The sequence below is a fragment of the Mustelus asterias genome, chromosome 5 (genome assembly GCF_964213995.1).
Source record: "Mustelus asterias chromosome 5, sMusAst1.hap1.1, whole genome shotgun sequence".
NCBI classification, from domain to species: domain Eukaryota; kingdom Metazoa; phylum Chordata; class Chondrichthyes; order Carcharhiniformes; family Triakidae; genus Mustelus; species Mustelus asterias.
Genome location: NC_135805.1, coordinates 8479776 through 8500934, shown reverse-complemented (window position 1 = coordinate 8500934; position 21159 = coordinate 8479776). Strand labels below are relative to the sequence as shown.

Here is a 21159-nt window from a genome sequence, read left to right as displayed (position 1 = left end):
ATTGCAAGGGGGATAGAATATAAAAGCAGGGATGTCTTGATGCACCTGTACAGGGCATTGGTGAGGCCGCAGCTGGAATACTGTGTGCAGTATTGGTCCCCTTATATGAGGAAGGATATATTGGCATTGGAGGGAGTGCAGAGAAGGTTCACCAGGTTGATACCGGAGATGAGGGGTTTGGATTATGAGGAGAGGCTGAGGAGATTGGGTTTGTACTCGTTGGAGTTTAGAAGGATGAGGGGGGATCTTATGGAGACTTATAAGATAATGCGGGGGCTGGATAGGGTGGAGGCGGAGAGATTCTTTCCACTTAGTAAGGAAGTTAAAACTAGAGGACACAGCCTCAAAATAAAGGGGGGTCGGTTTAAGACAGAGTTGAGGAGGAACTTCTTCTCCCAGAGGGTGGTGAATCTCTGGAATTCTCTGCCCACTGAGGTGGTGGAGGCTACCTCGCTGAATATGTTTAAAGCGCGGATGGATGGATTCCTGATCGGTAAGGGAATTAAGGGTTATGGGGATCAGGCGGGTAAGTGGTACTGATCCACGTCAGATCAGCCATGATCTTATTGAATGGCAGGGCAGGCTCGAGGGGCTAGATGGCCTACTCCTGCTCCTATTTCTTATGTTCTTATGTTCTTGTGACCCATTCTGGCTCTCCTAATTTCCTTCTTTAGTCCCTTCCTACAAGCCGTATACTCATCTAGATCCCTATCTTCGCCAAGCTCTCTGAACCTTGTGTACGCTTTCCTTTTCTTCTCGACTAGGTCCCGCACAGCTTTCATGCACCACAGTTCCTTTAACCTACCAACTCCTCCCTGTCTGCTCAGAACGTTGTCCTGTAGAACTCTAGACAGACATTCCTTGAAAAACTGCCTCCTCTCTTCAGTACATTTCCCCGAGAATACCTCCTTCCAATTTACTCCTCTAATTTGCTGCCTTATGTCTTCATATTTCCCCTTACTCCATATAAATGCTTTCCTAGCTTGCCTGATCCTCTCTTTTTCCAATGCAAGCATAAAGGAGATAGAGTTATGATCGCGATCCCCAAGATGCTCTCCCACTGAGAGATCTGACACCTGTCCAGGTTCATTGGTCAGTATCAGATCAAGTACAGCCTCTCCTCTTGTAGGCTTGTCCACATGCTGTGTCAGGAAACCCTCCTGAACACACCTAATGAACTCCTTCCCATCCAATCCCCTTACCCTAGGGATATTCCAATCTATGTTTGGGAAATTAAAGTCTCCCATCACAACAACTCTGCTATTATTGCAACTCTCCAGGATCTGTTTCCCTATCTGCTCCTCCACCTCCCTGTTACTATTGGGCGGCCTATAGAAAACTACCAGCAAAGTGATCGACCCCTTCCCACTCTGAACTTCCACCCACAGAGACACTGTAGACAATCCCTCCACAGCATACACCTTCTCTACAGCTGTGACACTATCCCTGATCAGCAGTGCCACTCCAGCCCCTCTTTTGCCTCCCTCCCTGTCCTTCCTGAAACATCTGAATCCCGGCACCTGGAGTATCCAGTCCTGTCCCTGAGACATCCAAGTCTCCGTAATGGCCACCACATCAGACTTCCAGGCATCAATCCACGCTCTGAGCTCATCCCCTTTATTCACTGTACTCCTGGCATAAAAGTAAACACATCTCAATCCTTTGGTCTGAGCTCTCTCCTTCTCTATCCCCCGTCCATCCTCCCTCTTGCACTGTCTATAACCCTTCTCTGTTTGCGAGCTAACTTCCTCGCTCCCAGTCACCTCGTCTCGATCCCCTCCCCCCAACCTATCTACTTTAAACTCGGGGGAGTAATTCTGAGATTACTACTCTCGAGTTCCTTATTTAGCTCCCTAACTAACTACCTGAATTGTCTTCGCAGGACCTCTTCCTTCTTCCTGTCTATGTCATTTGTGTCAATGTAGACAATGACATCTGTCTGTTTTCCCCTCCCTGCACTATACACGCTCAGAGACATCCAGGACCCAGGCACCAGGGAGGTAACACAACATCGTAGAATCTCAATCACGACCACAGAGAAGCCTGCTTGTGCCCCTGACTATCGATTCTCCTACTACTATCGCTTGCTTGGACTTTGCCCAACCCTGCTCCACAGCAGAACAAGTTGTGGTGCCACAGGCCGGGTATTTACCCCTGAGGGGCTAACCCTCCAACAGTATCCAAAACCGTATACCTGTTTGAGAGAGGAATGGCCACAGGAGACTCCTGCATTACTTGCCTGCTTTCCTGGTGGTCACCCATCTACCTGTCTGGACCTGTGGTGTGACCACCTCCTTGAAGCTAGTGTCTATCACAGTCTCTGCCCCCGAATGCTCCGCAGTGTGTCCAGCTGCTGGTCGAACCGAAACACGAAGGAGTGTGAGTAGCTCCTTGACGCCAGTTTCTCTGCAATCTGCTATTCAGTCGTGGTGACTGCGCCAACGTCTCCCAGAATTCGTCTCAGTGACGTCCCCCTGCTGACCTCTGTAGGCTGCTCTTCCTCGTGTTCAACACAAAGGCTGTCATGCCGAGATATGCTGTTCAGACGTGGTGACTATGCCGATATCTCCCAGAATTCCTTTGTGACGTTCCTTTGCCATTCTCTGTAGGCAGCATAGAGTCATAAAGTCATAGAGGTTTACAGCATAGAAACAGGCCCTTTGGTCCAACTTCTCCATGCCACCCTTTTTTTTAACCACTAAGCTGGTCCCAATTGCCTACATTTGGCCCACATCCCTCTATAGCCATCTTAAACATGTAGCTGTCTAAACGCTTTTTAAAAGCCAAAATTGTACCGCCTATACTACTACTTCTGGCAGCTTGTTCCAGGCACACACCACTCTCTGTGTCAATAAATTGCCCCTCTGTTCCTTTGTGTATCTCTCCCCTCTCACCTTAAACCTATGCCCTCTAGTTTTAGACTCCCCTATCTTTGGGAAAAGATGTTGCCTATCTAGCTGATCTAAGTGTGCCCCTCATTATTTTATAGACCTCTATAAGATCACCCCTAAGCCTCCCTCACTCCAGAGAAAAAAGTCCCAGTCTATCCAGCCTCCCCTTATAACTCAATCCATCAAGTCCTGGTAGCATCCGAGTAAATCTTTTCTACACTCTTTCTAGTTTAATAATATCCTTTCTAGAATAGGGTGACCAGAACTGTACACAGTATTCCAAGTGTGGCCTTACCCATGTCTTGTACAACTTCAACAAGACATCCCAACTCCTATATTCAATGTTCTGACCAATGAAACTAAGCATGTAAAATGCATTCTTCACAACTCTGTCCACCTCTGACTCCACTTTCAAGGAGCAATGCATCTGTACCCTAGGTCTCTTTGTTTTATAACTCTCCTCAATGCCCTACCATTTATAGGGTAAGTCCTGCCCTGGTTCAATCTACCAAAATGCATCACCTCGCATTTATTTAAATTAAATTCCATCTGCCATTTGTCAGCCCACTGGCCCAATTGATCAATATCCCTGAGGCACACCGTTGGTCACAGGTCTCCAGTTTGAAATACAACCCTCTACAACCACCCTCTGTCTTCTGTCATCTGTCATCAAGCCAATTTTGTATCCATTTGGCTCACTCACCCTGGATCCCGTGAGCTTTAATCTTATGCAACAACCTCCCATGCAGTACCTTGTCAAAGGCCTTGCTAATGTCCATGTAGACAACATCAACTGCACTGCCCACATCTACCTTCTTAGCAACCCCTTCAAAAAACTCAATCAAATTTGTGAGACATGATTTTCCACTCACAAAGCCATGCTGACTATCCCTAATCAGTCCTTGCCTCTCTAAATGCCTGTAGCTCCTGTCTCTCAAAATACCTTCTAACAACGTACTCACTACAGATGTGAGACTCACGAGCCTGTAATTCTGGGACTTTTCCCTGCAGTGCTTCTTAAACAAAGGCACAGCATTTTCCACCCTCCAATCTTCAGGCACCTCACCTTTGACTGTCGATGATCCAAATATCGCTGCTAGTGGACCGACAATTTCCTCCCCAGCTTCCCACAACGTTCATGATACACTTCATCAGGTCCAGGGATTTATCTACCTTTTGCGCTTTAAGACTTCCAGCACCTCCTTCTCTGTAATATGTACACTCCTCAAGACATCACTATTTATTTTCCGAAATTCCCTGACATGCATGCCTTTCTCAACAATAAGCACTGCTGCTTCACAGCGCCAAAAGACCTGGGTTTAATTCTGGCCTTGGGCAATTGTCTGTGTAGAGTTTGCATGTTCTTTCCAACTCTGACTGGGTGTCCTCCTTGTGCTCCGGTTTCTTCCACACTCCAAAGATGTGTGGGTTAAGTTGATTGGCCATGCTAAATTGTCCCTTAGTGTCAGGAGGACTAATAGGGTAAATACATTGGGTTTAGGGGATAGGGCCTGGGTGGGATTGTTTTTCGTGCAAGCTCTATGGACCAAATGATCTCCTTCTGCACTGTAGGGATTCCATGATTCTATGTTAATGATGTCATTAATATTGAAATTTCACTTGCAAAACGGGACGAGTATGAATGGGGGAGCTGAGAAACCAGGCGCGTTTCCGATTTTTCCCCTTTCACCTGAACATACCACCTCGCCTCGCCAAACAAAGGGCAGGACAAGGTTGTAAGATTGCGTCCACAGATTAAAAATAATAACAACAAATTTATTTAGGAATTGTTGCCTGTACAGAGTCAAAAATGAAATGGAAACAGCAGCCTGTGAAACTCTCCAATGACATGACCATCAAATCATGTGACTGACACTTAAAGCAATCATGCAGCCACTTAAATAAATAACATGACCTCCATATCTTTGATGTTATCCCTCCTAGCTCCCACTAATCACTGACTTTCTACTCCAATTCAGTTGGTCCAGCCCCTTTTATAAGGATATAATCCAACAGATTTCTCCCTCCTTTAATTCCTTCACTCTCCACACTTTCCAAGTTGTCGGAAGTAAACTTCTGCTAACAGCTTTTCCCAACAGCAGATGGAAAGCAGTTGAGAGTATTGAGTATTTCTTGCTATTTTTCCATGAAATAGATTGAGCTTCTTAATTGCTTCCTGTTTTCTCACTTTTCTTTTACTGATAAGTTTCAGGGAGCCCAGGCAACCAGAGGATCTGATGTTAAAGTCAAAAGTCTGTGTTAATATTCAGTTAATTGTGTAATTCATAGAATCATAGAAACCCTACAGTACAGAAAGAGGCCATTCGGCCCATCGAGTCTGCACCGACCACAATCCCACCCAGGCCCTACCCCCATATCTACCCACTAATCCCTCCAACCTACGCATCTCAGGACACTAAGGGCAATTTTTAGCATGGCCAATCAACCTAACCCGCACATCTTTGGACTGTGGGAGAAATTGTTACATAATGAAAATGTTTTATTACTTTATCATCATTGAATTCCTGCAGTGCAGAAGGAGGCCATTCGGCCTATCGATCCTGCACCGAAAACAGTCTGACGCAGGCTCAATCCCAGTAACCCCATATATTTCCCCTGCTAATATGGAGGCTTTGGAGAGGTACAGAAAAGATTTACCAGGATGTTGTCTGGTATGGAGGGCATTAGTTATGGGGAGAAGTTGGAGAAACTTAATTTGTTCTCACTGGAACGATGAAGGTTGAGGGGCGACCTGATAGAAGTCTACAAGATTATGAGGGGCATGGACAGAGTGGATAGTCAGAAGCTTTTTCCCAGGGTGGAAGAGTCAATTACTGGGGGGGGCATAGGTTTAGGGTGCGAGGGCCAAGGTTTAAAGGAGACATATGAGGCAAGTTTTTTACATATAGAGTGGTGGGTGCCTGGAACTCGCTGCCGGGGGAGATAGTGGAAGCAGATACGATAGTGACTTTTAAGGGGCGTCTGGACAAATACACGAGTAGAATGGGAATGGAGGGATATGGTCCCCAGAAGGGTAGGGGGTTTTAGTTCAGTCAGGCAGCATGGTCAGTGCAGGCTTGGAGGGCCAAAGGGCCTGTTCCTGTCCTGTAATTTTCTTTGTTCTTTGTTCTTAATCTCCTGACACTAAGGGTTAATTTAGCATGACTAATCAACCTAACCCTCACATCATTGGAGTGTGGGAGGAAAGCCACGCAGACACAGAGAGAATGTGCAAACTCCACACAGACAGTTACCTGAGGCTGGTATTAAACCCTGGCGCTGTGAGACTGTGCCACCGTGTCGCCCAAACTACTGCTTTCAGAGAAATGACGAATATTGTTTATTAAAGGATTTTTAAAGAAGTTAAATGATTTGATCTTTGATTTTATTTTATTAATTATTGTCACATGTATTGGTGTGCAGTGAAAAATATTGTTTCTTGCGCACTATACAGACAAAGGATACCGATCAAAGAGAACGAAAGGAGAGACTGCAGATGTAGTATTACAATCATAGCTAGGATGTAGATAAAGATCAACTTAATGCAAGGTAGGTCCATTCCAGAATCTGATGGCAGCAGGGAAGAAGTTGTTCTTGAGTCAGTTGGTACATGATCTTGTGACGTTTGTATCTTTTTCCTGATGAAAGAAGGTGGAAGCGAGTATGTCCAGGATTGCAGGGTCCTTAATTATGCTGACTGCTTTTCTGAGGCAGTGGGAAGTGTAGATAGCGTCAATGGGAGGCTGGTTTGAATGATGGAATCGGCTTAGTTCACAACCCTTTGTAATTTCTTGTAGTCTTGGGCAGAGCAGGAGCCATACCAAGCTGTGATACAACGAGAAAGAATGCTTTCTATGGTGCATCTGTAAATGTTGGTGAATGTCGTAGTGGACATGCCAAATTTCCTTAGTCTTCTGAGAAAGTAGAGACATTGGTGGGCTTTCTTCGCTATAATGTCAGCGTGGAGGGACCAGAACAGGTTGTTGGTGATCTGGACACCTAGAAACTTGAAGCTTTCAAACATTTCTACTTTGTCCCCATTGATGTAGACAGGGGCATGTTCTCCTCTACAATTCCTGAAGTCGATGGCTATCTCCTTTGTTTTGTTGACATTGAGGGAGAAATTATTGTCGTTGCACCAGATTCTCTATCTCTTTCCTGTACTCCTTCTCATCAATGTTTGAGATCTGACCCACTACGGTGGTGTCATCAGAAAACTTGAAAATTGAATTGGAGGAGAACTTGGCCACACAGTCATGCATATAAGGAGTATAGTCAGGGACTGAGGACACAGCCTTGTAGCACATCTGTGTTGAGGATGATCGTGGTGGAGGTGTTGTTGCCTATTCTTACTGACTGCGATCTGTGAGTTAGGAAGTTCAGGCTCCAGCTGCAGAGGGAGGAGCCTCGGAGGCCATGAAGCTTGGAGATGAATTTCGTAGGAAGGCTGAGCTGTAGTCAATAAATAGGAGTCTGACATTGGTGACTTTGTTATCTAGGTATTCCAGGTTTGAGTAGAGGGCCAGGGAGATGGTTCTTGCTGTGGACCTGTTGCGGACATAGGCAAACTGCAGTGGATTCAAGCAATCTGAGAGCCAGAATTGATTCTGGCAAGATTTTAGAGTCCATTATTAAAGGTGAGATCATGGAGTACTTGGAAGTGCATGATAAAATAGGACCGAGTCAGCACGGCTTCATCAAGAGGAGGTCATGTCTGGCAAATCTGTTCGAGTTCTTTCAGGAGGTAACAAAGAGGTTAGATAAAGGAGAACCAGTGGACGTGATTTATTTAGATTTCCAGAAGGCCTTCGACAAGGTGCCGCATAGGAGACTGTTAAATAAGTTAAGAGCCCAGGGTGTTAAGGGTAAGATCCTGGCATGGATAAAGGTTTGACTGACTGGCAGAAGGCAGAGAGTGGGGATAAAGGGGTCTTTTTCAGGATTGCAGCCGGTGACTAGTGCTGTGCCTCAGGGGTCTGTGCTGGAACCACAACTTTTCACAATATACATTAACGATTTGGAGGGAGAAACTGAAAGCCCTGTTGCTAAGTTTGCAGATGATACAAAGATATGCAGAGGGACAGGTAGTATTGAGGAAGCAGGGGGGCTGCAGAAGGACTTGGATAGGTTAGGAGAGTGGACAAAGAAGCGGCAGATGGAATACAATGTGGAAAAGTGTGAGGTTATGCACTTTGGAAGAAGGAATGGAGGCATAGACTATTTTCTAAATGAGAAAATGCTTAGGAAATCAGAAACACAAAGGGACTTGGGAGTCCTTGTTCAAGATTCTCTTGAGGTTAATGTGCAGGTTCAGTCGGCAGTTAGGAAAGCAAATGCAATGTTAGCATTCATGCCGTGAGGGCTAGAATACAGGAGTAGGGGTGTACTTCTGAGGCTACATAAGGCTCTGGTCAGACTCCATTTGGAGTATTGTGAGCAGTTTTGGGCTCCGTATCTAAGGAAGGGTGTGCTGGCCTTGGAAAGGGTCCAGGGAAGAATGATCCCTGGAATGAAAAGCTTGTTGTATGGGGAACAGTTGAGGATTCTGGGTCTGTACTCATTGGAGTTTAGAAGGATGAGGGGGGATCTTATAGCTAGAATCCTACAGTGCAGAAGGAGGCCATTCGGCCCATCGAGTCTGCACCAACCACAATCCCACCAGGCCCTATCCCCATAACTTCATGCATTTGCCCTAGCTCGTCCCCCTGACACTAAGGAGCAATTTAGCATAGCCAATCCACCGAACCCGCACATCTTTGGACTGTGGGAGGAAACCCATGCAGACATGGGGAGAATGTGCAAACTCTACATGGACAGTCACCCAAGCTGGGAATTGAACCCAGGTCCCTGGCGCTGTGTGGCAGCAGTGCTAACAACTGTGTCACGGTGCCACCCGTATCTTATTGAAGCTTACAGGAAACTGCGAGACCTGGATAGAGTGGACATGGAGAGGATTTTTCCACTAGTAGGAAGAACTAGAACCAGAGGGCACAACCTCAGACTGAAGGGACGATCCTTTAAAACAGAGATGAGGAGGAATTTCTTCAGCCAGAGAGTGTTGAATCTGTGAAACTCTTTGCCGCAGAAGGCTGTGGAGGCCAGGTCATTGAGTGTCTTTAAGACAAAGATATATAGGTTCTTGATTAATAAGGGGATCAGGGGTTATGGGGAAAAGGCAGGAGAATGGGGATGAGAAAAATGTCAGCCATGGCCTAATTCTGCTCCTATGTCTTATGGTCTTATGAATCATGCCATGACTAACCTTTTGAAGCATTTCATAATGATGAACATCAGAGCCACCTGATAATCGTCAATAAGCCAAGCTGCTTGGCTTTTCTTTGGTACCGGAATGATGGCTGTCTTCTTGAAACAGATAGGGCCCTCAGATTGTTGTAAAGAGAGATTGAAGATGACTGCGAATACCCCTGCCAGCTGATCCGTGCAGGAACTGAGTGCTTGGCCAGGTAACCCATCCTTGCCAGTAACTTTCCATGGATTGACCTTCAAGAAGGTTGCTCTGACATCTGCAATGGTGACCTCGGATTCAAGTTCATCCAAGTCTTCCAGAGTGGAGGGTGTGCTCTCGCTGATCTCTTGCTGAAAACGGGATTAGAGTGCATTGAGCTCACCAGGGAGGGGTACGTTGGTACTGGCGATTTTACATGCCTTCACCTTGTAGGCTGTTATGTCCTGCAGACCTTTTCATAGTTGGCGGGGGTCTGTGTGGCGAGCCTGGGACTGTAGGTTGGTCTGGATACGGTCTTTTGGCATCTTTGATGGACCTCCTTAGATCATATCTAGCTTTCTTGTATAGGTCAGGGTCACTTGACTTGAACCCCTCAGACCTAGACGTCAGCAAGCAGTGGATATCCCTGTTCATCCATGGTTTCCGGTTGGGAAACATGTGGATTTGCTTTTTTGGCACATAGTCTTCCACATACTTACTAATGAAGTCAGTTACTGTAGTGGCGTACTCGTTCAGGCTGGTTGCAGAGTTTTAAAACACTGACAAGTCTACTGACTCTAAGCAGTCCATAGGAGATCATCCGATTCCTCAGACCAACATGGCACAACTTTCTTTGATGGATTCTCGCATTTCAGTTTTTGCTTGTAAGCCAGGAGCAGGAGAACGGCCTTGTGGTCTGATTTGCCAAAGTGTGGGCGGGCGATAGAGCGGTAGGCATGTTTGATATTTGTGTAGCAGTGGTCTAGGATGTTTGAGCCTCTGGTGGAACAGGAGGTGTGTTGGTGGTATCTTGGTAGGATGCTCTTGAGCTTGGCCTGATTGAAGTCACCAGCCACGATGAACAAGGCCTCGGGATGTTTCGTCTCAAGGCTAATTGTAGTGGTGAATATTTTGTCCAGTGCGGTCTTCACATCTGTGTGGGATGGGATGTAAATTGCTGTCAGGATAACAGAGGTGAACTCCCACAGAATGTAGTACGGGCAGCATTTTAGCGTCAGGTATTCTAGGTCCAGGGAGCAGAAACCCACCAGTCTTGCTATGTCTGGGCACCATGAGGTGTTGATTAGGCAGACCCCACCTCCCCTAGCCTTGCCTGAGGCTGCTGTGCAGTTCATTCAGTGGATTGAGAAGCCCTCTGGTTGTAGAGCACAGTCTGGTGAAGCAGGAATGACCCATGTCTCCGTGAAACAGAGCAGACAGCAGTGTCGCAGTTCTCTTTGAAAAATGAGTCTTGATTAAGTTTGTCTAGCTTGTTTTCCAGAGATTGGACATTTGCAAGCAATGAGCTGGGGAGGGGGTCCTTGGGACCATGTTGTCTCACTCTCACCTGCAGGCCTGCATGTTTACCACGCTTCCTGGAGTGACTGCTTCTTTTCATACCTGGGAGACGGTGAGAGTAGTGTGCGGTATTAAGGATACAGGTGCATCCAGTGATGTTCTTCGCTCTGGCGGGTGTGTGGATGGAGGATTTGTTGCCTTGTTTGAGTTCCTGCGTCGGTAGATATGCCTGCACGGTCGGGCGTTCCTGTCGCTGTTGGGCTGCAATTTGGCTTCGGAGGTCGGTGGATGTCCAGACCACGCTTCAGCGTGTACGGATTGAAGGCCGGTAAGTGGATGATGTCTCTGGGGTTGCAGTTGAGCCGAGGGCCAAGTCCACATGTTGGGGTCCTCAGAGAATTACGTCAAAAGGGATTAGGGAATCTATGTAATTTACTAAAGGGACTTTTAGAGGAATTTGATGTCCAAATGGTTGTATTAGTAAGGATTTAAAATAATATTCCACATTCAGAGCAAAATACACCATCCAGCTAACATGTCAAAACACAGTGGCACAACTAGCTGGATGCTTACGTGGTTAAGCAGCCTCGTATCATTAAACCTCAGACATCTTCGGAGTCCATATCAATAGCATGAATGCCTGGTTTGATGAGCACAAATCAGGTCTTTGTGCTCATCAAAGACCTGATTTCACAAACAGATCCAGTATTAGACCAAGCCTGGTAGAGATGAGTGGTAGAGCAAAGTGTGCAGAGGACACTGAACATCTGCAAAGGGATATAGATAGTTTAAGTGGGGCGGCACGGTAGCACAGTGATTAGTACTGCTGCTTCACAGTGCCAGGGACCCGGGTTCGATTCCCGGCTTGGGTCAGTATCTGTGTGGAGTTTGCACATTCTCCCTGTATCTGTGTGGATTTCCTCTGGGTGCTCTGTTTTCCTCCCACATTCCGAAAGACGTGCTGGTTAGGAGCATTGACGCGAACAGGTGCTGAACTGTAGCGACTAGGGGAATTTCACAGTAACTTCATTGCAGTGTTAATGTAAGCCTTACTTGTGACTAATAAATAAATAAACTAAATAAAACCTGTCAGCAACAGGCACCAGAAAGAGAATAAGAGTGGCCCCTGCGAGGTAGGGAGGTTAGATAATGCCTGGGACAGTAGACACTCTGCCTCATGAAAATCTGCAATCAAAGGCATTTATTTAAATTAAATCCAAAACAGGCAGACAATGTTGAATTCAAGCATGTACTGTCTGTGTGCTTCTCAATATATAAATGACCTGTGATTTCTTAGCTGTTCAGAGTCCTGCTTCAGAGGTATCCTTTCAGTAGAGCTCTCCCAATGTGTTGAAATAAACAATCATTCTGTACCTGAGACTCCAGAGATTATTTTGTATAAGAATCATCTTCTAGACCATAATTAATGCATGTTAATTGCCAACCCACCTTTCCCAAGAGAGTTGAAAATATCCAGTCTAATATACTGGACTGAGATGCGGGAGTTGGTGGATTGGAGCTGGCTTCACAAACCACTTCAAATGACACAAGTTTTAATCTACACCCACCCTTAAATCACATGTTCCTTTATGTTAAAATTATTTACATAAAGAAAATTAAAGTGTTTCACAAGTGGAGAAATGCTCACTACAAAAAAACTGGATATGCAGCAGTGGATGCAACAATTAGGAAACACTATAAAGATAGCCAGGCTGGTTTAACATCATACATCTAATTCATACAAGATGTAGCTGGCTTCTTGTCCAAATCATTAAATTTAATCATCAATGTCTTGAAACAGTTAAAATCTCATATTTGAAAATTAGTTGCATCATATCGAGAAGTCCACTATCCACAAGCTGAACTCTACCATGCATGTATAAACTTTAAAAGTATCTATAATGAAAATTCCTTAAAAGAGCTTACTGGATCAGAATTATAAAGTGGTTCACAGACTTTCTCCAATGCTTGCAGAAACTTCACATTGTCCTTTGCTCCATTAGCTGCATCAGTAATTTGAGAATCCAGCTCTAGCCATATCTAAAAATAATATATAAACAGATCAATACTCAACCAGGTCACACCTGCAAATGGCAAAACAAATATCCACTGTTAAATGTGATTCTGCAATTGGACAGTACTCCCTGAACAATTCTCAATGGCCTAATAGCTACAATAACAACCTATTTAAAATAATCTGGCAAGCTCGTAATGTGGCTCATTTATATTTGCTAGAATTGACATATATTCATACACAAGAACTTGGGTTTTATGGGTGGACAGATGTCCTCTGCTGCCCATAACCTCCACCCTCAACCTAAGTCAGGCATCAACTTGACAAACAGAAATCCAGTTGCCTCATAGTGATAATTCACTATGTTACTTGAATTACTTCAGAGTGGGACTTCTACTACTATCAGGGAAGAATTCATACACTGGAGAGCTGTAGTACTCACAGTGCCAGAAAATAACAAAGAGGATTCACTGATTGAAAAAGACACACACCCAAAAAAGCTGCACATCAGCAATTTTTTTCTTACATGTAAGAAAGGCTCCCTAATATAGGGATTAATAATCAAACCATGGTTAGATAGCAAATTTTAAAATTCAGAGTCACGTTCTCATTTCAACATAAATCTCTGATGCCATGGTAGTCTAAAAGAAATGTTGTATATGATTATTTAGCAAGGTTCATTTTTCTGGGATATGTGATGCCAATGCATTACATTGAATTTGACAATTAAATGAAATTCCTTTGAAATAAATTAAAACATTTTACAGGAATTAGGAATGAAGAAAACCAAATTTAGGGCACAACAGGAGAGACATTATTGCATCAACAGTACGCAAGAAATTGATTGTGCAACATAAAGACACGTTTTAAGTATTCAGGAAGCTAGATAAGACAAAATTGTTTAATCAACTGAAGCAAATATTTTCTTTATTCATTTACAGGATGTGGGCATCGCTGACTAGGCCAACATTTATTACCCATTCCTAGTTGCCCTTCTGAAGGTGGTAAGCTGCCTTTTTGAATCATTGCAGTCCAAGGTGTTCGTATAGTACCGATATGGAGGGAATTCCAGGATTTTGACCCAGCGACAGTGAAGGAATGGAGATATATTTCCAAGTCAGGATGGTGAGGAACTTGGAAGGGAAGCTCTAGATGGTGGTGTTTCCAGGTATCTGCTACTCTTGTCCTTCTAGATGGTAGTGCTGGTAGGTTTGGAAGCTGCTGCCGAAGGAACTTTGGTGAGTTCCTGCAGTGCATCTTGTAGATGATACACATGGCTGCCACCGTTTGTCGGTGGTGGAGAGAATGCATATTTGTGGAAAGGCTATTTTGTCTGGAATGGTGTTGAACTTCTTGACTGTTGTTGAATGGAGCTGCACTCATCCAAGCAAGTGGATAGTATTCCATTAAACTCCTGACTTGTGCCTTGTCGATGGTGGACAGGATTTGTGGGGTCAGGAGGTGAGTTCATTGTTGCAGAATTCTCAGATTTGACCTGCTCTACTGGCCACAATATTTATATGGCTAGTCCAGCTCAGTTTCTGGTCAATGGCAATCCCCAAGGATGTTGATAGTGGGGGATTCAGTGATGGTAATGCCATTGAATGTCAAGGGATGATGGTTGGACTCTGTCTTTTTGGAGATGTTCATTGCCTGGCACCTGTGGTGGTGCAAATGTTACTTGTCACTTGTCAGCCCAAGCCTGGATATTGTCCTGGTATTGCTGCATAGATTTAAAGTAAGGGGCAGGAGGCTTAGAGGACTTGTGAGGAAAAACATTTTCACCCAAAGGGTGGTGGAAGTCTGGAACGCACTGCCTGAAAGTCAGAAACCCTCATAACAAATAAGAAATATTGAAATGTACACTTGCGATGCCAAGGCATACAAGGCTATGGGCCAAGTGCTGGATAATGGGATTAGAATAGTTAAGTGGTTTTCCTTTGACCAGTGCAGACTTGATGGGCCAAAGGGACTTTTTATGTGCTGTTTACTCTATGACTCCCCTGAGGAACTCCTGCAGTGATGTCCTGGAGCTGAGATGATTGACCTACAACCAACACAACTATCTTCCTTTGTGCCAGGTATGACTCTAATCAGTGGAGAGTTTTCCCTGTTTCCCATTGACTCCATAGAAACATAGAAATTTGAAGCAGGAATAAGCCAGTCGACCATTCGAACCTGCTCTCCTATTCATTTTGATCATGACAGATCATCAAAATTAATATCTTGATCCTACCTCCCCCCCATATCCCTTGATCCCTTCAACCCCAAGAGATATATCGAAGTTCTTCTTGAAATCACACAATGTTTTGGCCTCAACTACTTTCTTTGGAAGTGAAATCCACACATTCACCATTCTCTGGTTAAAGACACTTCTCCTCACCTCAGTCCGAAATGGTTTACCCCTCATCCTCAAGCTATGACCCCTAGTTCTGCACTCTTCCACATAAAAACTGACTGTAAACATTTCTATAGGTATGTAAAGAGTAAAAGATTGACATAACCTAATGTTTTTTCAGAAATGGGAGAACTCATAACAGGGAATAAAGAAATGGCCGAGGAATTAAATTCGTACTTTGCTTCAGTCTTCACAAAAGATGATACGAATAATGTACCAGATGTTCTTAGGGAAACAAGTTTTAGTGAGGAGCTGAAGGAAATCAGCATTAGTAGAGAAATGGTCTTGGGACATTGATGAGATTGAAGATGACTAAATCTCCAGGACCTGATAATTTGCATCCCAGAGTACATAGGAAAGTGGCCCTGGAAATAGTAGATCCATTGGTGGTTATTTTCCAAAATACTTTGGACTCTGGACTAATTCCCACAGATTGGAGGCTAGTCAAAAAGGGAGGTAGAGAGAAAACAGGGAACTATAAACCAGTGAGCATAACATCAGTACTGGGGATGCTGCTGGAGTCCATTCTCAAGGATTTCATAACAAGCATTTGGTAGGCAGTGATATGATCAGACAAAGTCAGCATAGATTTAAAAAGGGAAAATCATGCTTGACGAATCTATTAGAATTCTTTGAGGATGTAACTAGTAGAGCTGATCAAAGAGAACCAGTGGATGTGGTTTATTTAGACTTTCAGAAGGCTTTTGACAAGGTCTCACATAACAGACTACGATGTAAAGTTAAAGCGCATGAGATTGCAGGTAATGTCTTGAGGTGGATAGAAAGCTGGTTAGCAGATAGGAAGCAAGAAGTTGGCATAAATGGGTCTTTTTCTGATTGGCAGACAGTAACTAATGGGGTATCACTGGGATCTGTGCTCGGACCCCAACTGTTCACATTACATATTAATGATTTGGAAGAAGGAATTAAATGTGTTATCTCCAAATTTGCAGATGACACAAAGTTGGTTGGAGGATGAGCTGTGAGGAGAATGCAGAGATGCTTCAGCGTGATTTGGACAGGCTGAGTGTGTGAGCATGTACATGACAGATGCAGTATAATGTGGATAAATGTGAGGTTACCCACTTTGGCAGCAATAATAGGAAGACAGATTATTACTTCAATGGGTGTAAATTAAGAAAGGTGGATACTCAGCGAGCCTTGATGTCCTCGTATATCTATTGCTGAAAATAAGCATACAGGTACAGCAGCTGTAAAGAAGGCAAAAGGTATGTCCACCCCTCAATAGAGACTGATATCAGTAAAATATTGCATCATCTCTGGCAGCATGGAGCCCGAGTCGCATCACCAGGCAGTCAAGAGACAGCCTTCAGACTCCCAGGAAGCCTATTCCGGAAAGATGTAGATGTCAGGTGACAAACTAATGCAGGTGCTGCAGAGGACCACAATTGAGGCGATGAGACAGGGACAGTCAAAACATGTGCTATTTCGAGAAAAGGCCAATACCAGTACCTTTCAGAAAGGCCCACAACTAGGGATAATACAATTAAATCACCTCTCCACGACAAATGTTGCCCCCTTAATGGCGGAGTTGTTATTAAATGGCCATCCATTAAAGTGGATATGGGTGCTGCAGTTTCTGTTATCGGGCAGCAGACTTTTAATCACCTAAGGGCTTATATTCAGCTCCTGAACTTTGAAAGGACAAAGGTCAGGTTGGCCACCTACACAGGGGAACCATTGCAGACAGAAGGCACCACAGCGACTCTAGTAACTTACAGGCAGGAGTCAGCTCGACTTCAACTCATCAATATGCAGGGACAAGGACCTTTTGATTTGATTTGATTTGATTTATTGTCACGTGTACTAGTATAGAGTGAAAAGCATTATTTCTTGCATGCTATACAGACAAGGCAGTATATACAGACAGTACAGAGGGAAGGATAGGAATGAGTGCAGGATGTAGTATTACAGTCATAGCTAAGGTGTAGAGATAGATCAACTTAATGCGAGGTAGGTCCATTCTTTGGTACTGGGATGATAGCTGTCTTCTTGAAGCAACATTGTGAGTCATGCCAAGAGAATTAAAAACGATCCCCTCAACCTCCCTACATCCATGGAAGGGGCCTGGTCGGCCCTGGGTGCGAGTGCATGTAGACTTTTCCTGGGCTATTTGGGCTCAATGCTCCAGATTATGGTCAACATGCATTCCACGGACTCTGAATAAGAAGAGACTGGCAACCATACCATACTGAAATCTCAAGAGCCACAGTCATGGCTTTACAGCATTCTCATCAGAAGCAAAGGTCTCTGATCCGCTTCGCATCACCTGATCCTACCCTGCCTTCCATCGAGAAGACTGCATTCCCTTCCCCATCCCCCCTTCCCTCTTCACCCTTCCTTTCCCCCATCCCCTTCCCATTTCCCTCTTCCCCCTCCCCTCCCCACTCCCTCCTCCTCCACACATCCTCCTCCAGTGAGTTGTTTAATCGTCCACCACTGTTCACAACTGGATGTGGCAGGACTGCAGAGCTTGGATCTGATCCGTTGGTTGTGGGATCGTTTAGACCTGTCTATCACTTGCTGTTTATGCGTTTGGCATGCAAGTAGTCATGTTTGGTAGCTTCACCAGGTTGATACCTCATTTTGAGGTATGCCAGGTGCTGCACCTGGCATGCCCTCCTGCACTCTCCATTGAATCAGGGTTGATTCCCCGGCTTGATGGTAATGGTTGAGCAGGGGAAATGCAAGGCCACGAGGTATAGATTCTGGTCAAGTACAATTCTGCTGCTGTTGAGGGCCCACAGCGCTTCATGGATGCCAATTGTTGAGTTGCTAGATCTGTTCGAAGTCTGTCCCATTTAGCACGGTGATGGTGCCACACAACAGTCAGCCTACTCCAGTGGCCGCCAAAATCTCAGGTGTCAGTCTCCAGTCAATTTGATTCGCTCAAGAAACAGTTGGAGGCACTGGATACTGTGTAATGAAACAGGAATAATTAATGATCTTGCAGTTCGGGATCCTCTCGGAAGAAGCAATCACAATATGATTGAATGTAAAATACAGATGGAGCGTGAGAAGGTAAAATCCAATACCAGTGTCTTGTACTGAAAGGAGACTACAAAGGGATGAGGGAGGAATTGGCTCAGGTAGACTTGGAGCAAAAACTTGATAGTGGGACAAGTGAGGAACAGTAGAGGACTTTCAAAATGATTTTTCACAGTGCTCAGCAAAAGTATATCCCAGTGATAAGGAAGAACTGTGGAAAAATAGATAATCAGCCATGGATCTAAGGAAATAAAGGAGGGTATCAAATTGAAAGAAAATGCATACAAAGTGGCAAAGATTAGTGGGAAACTAGAGAATCGGGAAATATTTAAAGGTCAACAGAAAGCCACAAAAAAAGCTATAAAGATACATAAGATAGATTATGAGAGTAAATTAGCTCAGAATATAAAAACAGATCGCAAAAGTTTCTACAAATATTTTTATGAAGATGTGACAAGGGCGGTTGATGGAGGAGAACCGGTGGATGCGGTGTTTTTGGATTTCCAAAAGGCGTTTGATAAGGTGCCCCATAAAAGGCTGCTGAAGACGATTAGGGCACATGGAGTTGGGGGTAGTGTGTTAAAGTGGATTGGGGACTGGCTATCCAACAGGAAGCAAAGAGTCGGAATAAATGGGTGTTTTTCCGGTTGGAGGAAGGTAACTAGTGGCGTGCCGCAGGGATCGGTACTCGGGCCGCAACTGTTTACCATTTATATAGATGATCTGGAGGAGGGGACGGAGTGTAGGGTAACGAAGTTTGCAGATGACACAAAGATAAGTGGAAAAGTGAATCGTGTGGAGGACGGAGAAGATCTGCAGAGAGATTTGGACAGGCTGAGTGAGTGGGCGAGGATATGGCAAATGGAGTATAACGTTGAGAAATGCGAGGTTATACACTTTGGAGGAAATAATAACAAATGGGATTACTATCTCAATGGAAACAAATTAAAACATGCTACCGTGCAAAGGGACCTGGGGGTCCTTGTGCATGAGACGCAAAAGCCCAGTCTGCAGGTACAACAGGTGATCAAGAAGGCAAATGGGATGTTGGCCTATATTGCAAGGGGGATAGAATATAAAAGCAGGGATGTCTTGATGCACCTGTACAGGGCATTGGTGAGGCCGCAGCTGGAATACTGTGTGCAGTATTGGTCCCCTTATATGAGGAAGGATATATTGGCATTGGAGGGAGTGCAGAGAAGGTTCACCAGGTTGATACCGGAGATGAGGGGTTTGGATTATGAGGAGAGGCTGAGGAGATTGGGTTTGTACTCGTTGGAGTTTAGAAGGATGAGGGGGGATCTTATGGAGACTTATAAGATAATGCGGGGGCTGGATAGGGTGGAGGCGGAGAGATTCTTTCCACTTAGTAAGGAAGTTAAAACTAGAGGACACAGCCTCAAAATAAAGGGGGTCGGTTTAAGACAGAGTTGAGGAGGTACTTCTTCTCCCAGAGGGTGGTGAATCTCTGGAATTCTCTGCCCACTGAGGTGGTGGAGGCTACCTCGCTGAATATGTTTAAAGCGCGGATGGATGGATTCCTGATCGGTAAGGGAATTAAGGGTTATGGGGATCAGGCGGGTAAGTGGTACTGATCCACGTCAGATCAGCCATGATCTTATTGAATGGCGGGGCAGGCTCGAGGGGCTAGATGGCCTACTCCTGCTCCTATTTCTTATGTTCTTATGTTCTTAAAACAAAAAAGAGTGGCTAAAATAACATTGGTCCTTTGGAGGGTGAGAAGGGGGATGTAATAAATGGAAATGAGGAAATGGCTGAGGCATTGAACAGGTATTTTGTGTCGGTCTTCACAGTGCAAGACACAAATAACATGCCAAACATTGATGGCAAGAAGGCTATGGCAGGTGAGGACCTAGAAACTATCATTATCACGAAAGAGGTAGTGTTGAGCAAGCTAAAGGTAGACAACTCTCCTGGCACTGATGGAATGCCTCCCAGGGTACTAAAAGAGATGGCGGGGAAAATAGCAAACGCGCCTGTGGGTAATTTACCAAAATTCGCTGGACTCTGAGGTGGTTCCTGCAGATTAACAAACAGCAAATGTGACGCCACATTTAAAAAAGGAGGTAGAGAAAAGGATAACTAAAGGCTGGTTAGCTTAATCTCTGTAGTGGGGAAAATGCTTGAATCTCTCATCAAGAAAGAAATAGCGAGACATCAGGATATAAATTGCCCAATTAGGAAGACGCAGCTTGGGTTCATGAAGGGCAGGTCATGTTTGACTAATTTGGTGAAATTCTTTGAGAACATTACGTGCACAGTGGACAATGGGGAATTTGTGGATGTGGTGTATCTAGATTTCCAGAAGGCATTTGACAAGGTGCTGCACCAAAGACTGCTGCATAAGATAAAGGTGCACGGTGTTACGAGTAATGTATTAGCATGGATAGAGGATTGGGTTAACTAACAGGGAGCAAAGAGGGGGTGTTTTTCTGTTTGGCGATCAGTGATGAATGGTGTGCCTCAGGGATCAGTGTTGGGACCGCAATTGTTACAATTTACATAGATGGGGACCAAGTGTAGTGTTTCAAAATTCGCAGATGACACTAAGATGAGTGGCAGAGCAAAGTGTACAGAGGACACTGAAAGTCTGCAAAGGGACATAGATAGTCTAAGTGAGTGCGTAAGGTTCTATCAGATGGAGTACAATGTTGGTAAATGTGAGGTCATCCATTTTGGTAAGAATAACAGCAAAATGGACTATTATTTAAATGGTAAAAAATTGCAGCATGCTGCTGTGCAGAGGGACCTGGGTATCCTTGTGCATGATTCACAAAATGTTGGTTTGCATGTGCAGCAGGTAATTAAGAAGGCAAATGGAATTTTGTCCTTCATTGCGAAAGAGGTGGAGTTTGAAAACAGGGAGGTTAAGTTGCAACTGTATAAGGTGCTGGTGATGGCACACCTGGAAAATTGTGTACAGCTTTGAACAAAGAACAAAGAAAATTACAGGACAGGAATAGGCCCTTTGGCCCTCTAAACCTGCACCGACCATACTGCCCATCTGGACTAAAACCCCCTATCCTTCCAGGGACCATATCCCTCTATTTTCATCCTATTCACGTTTGATTTGATTTGATTT

General features: G+C 44.6%; 1 protein-coding gene across 1 annotated transcript in view; it reads right to left on the bottom strand.

Annotated features, from left to right (window-relative positions):
• Window positions 1-21159, bottom strand: part of LOC144493945 (dynein axonemal heavy chain 8-like) — a 1745965-nt gene that overhangs the window by 1512401 nt on the left and 212405 nt on the right. The window contains exon 11 of the mRNA XM_078213522.1: window positions 12562-12675. Within this exon, the coding sequence (XP_078069648.1) occupies window positions 12562-12675 (114 nt within the window). The remainder of the gene's footprint in view (window positions 1-12561; window positions 12676-21159) is intronic.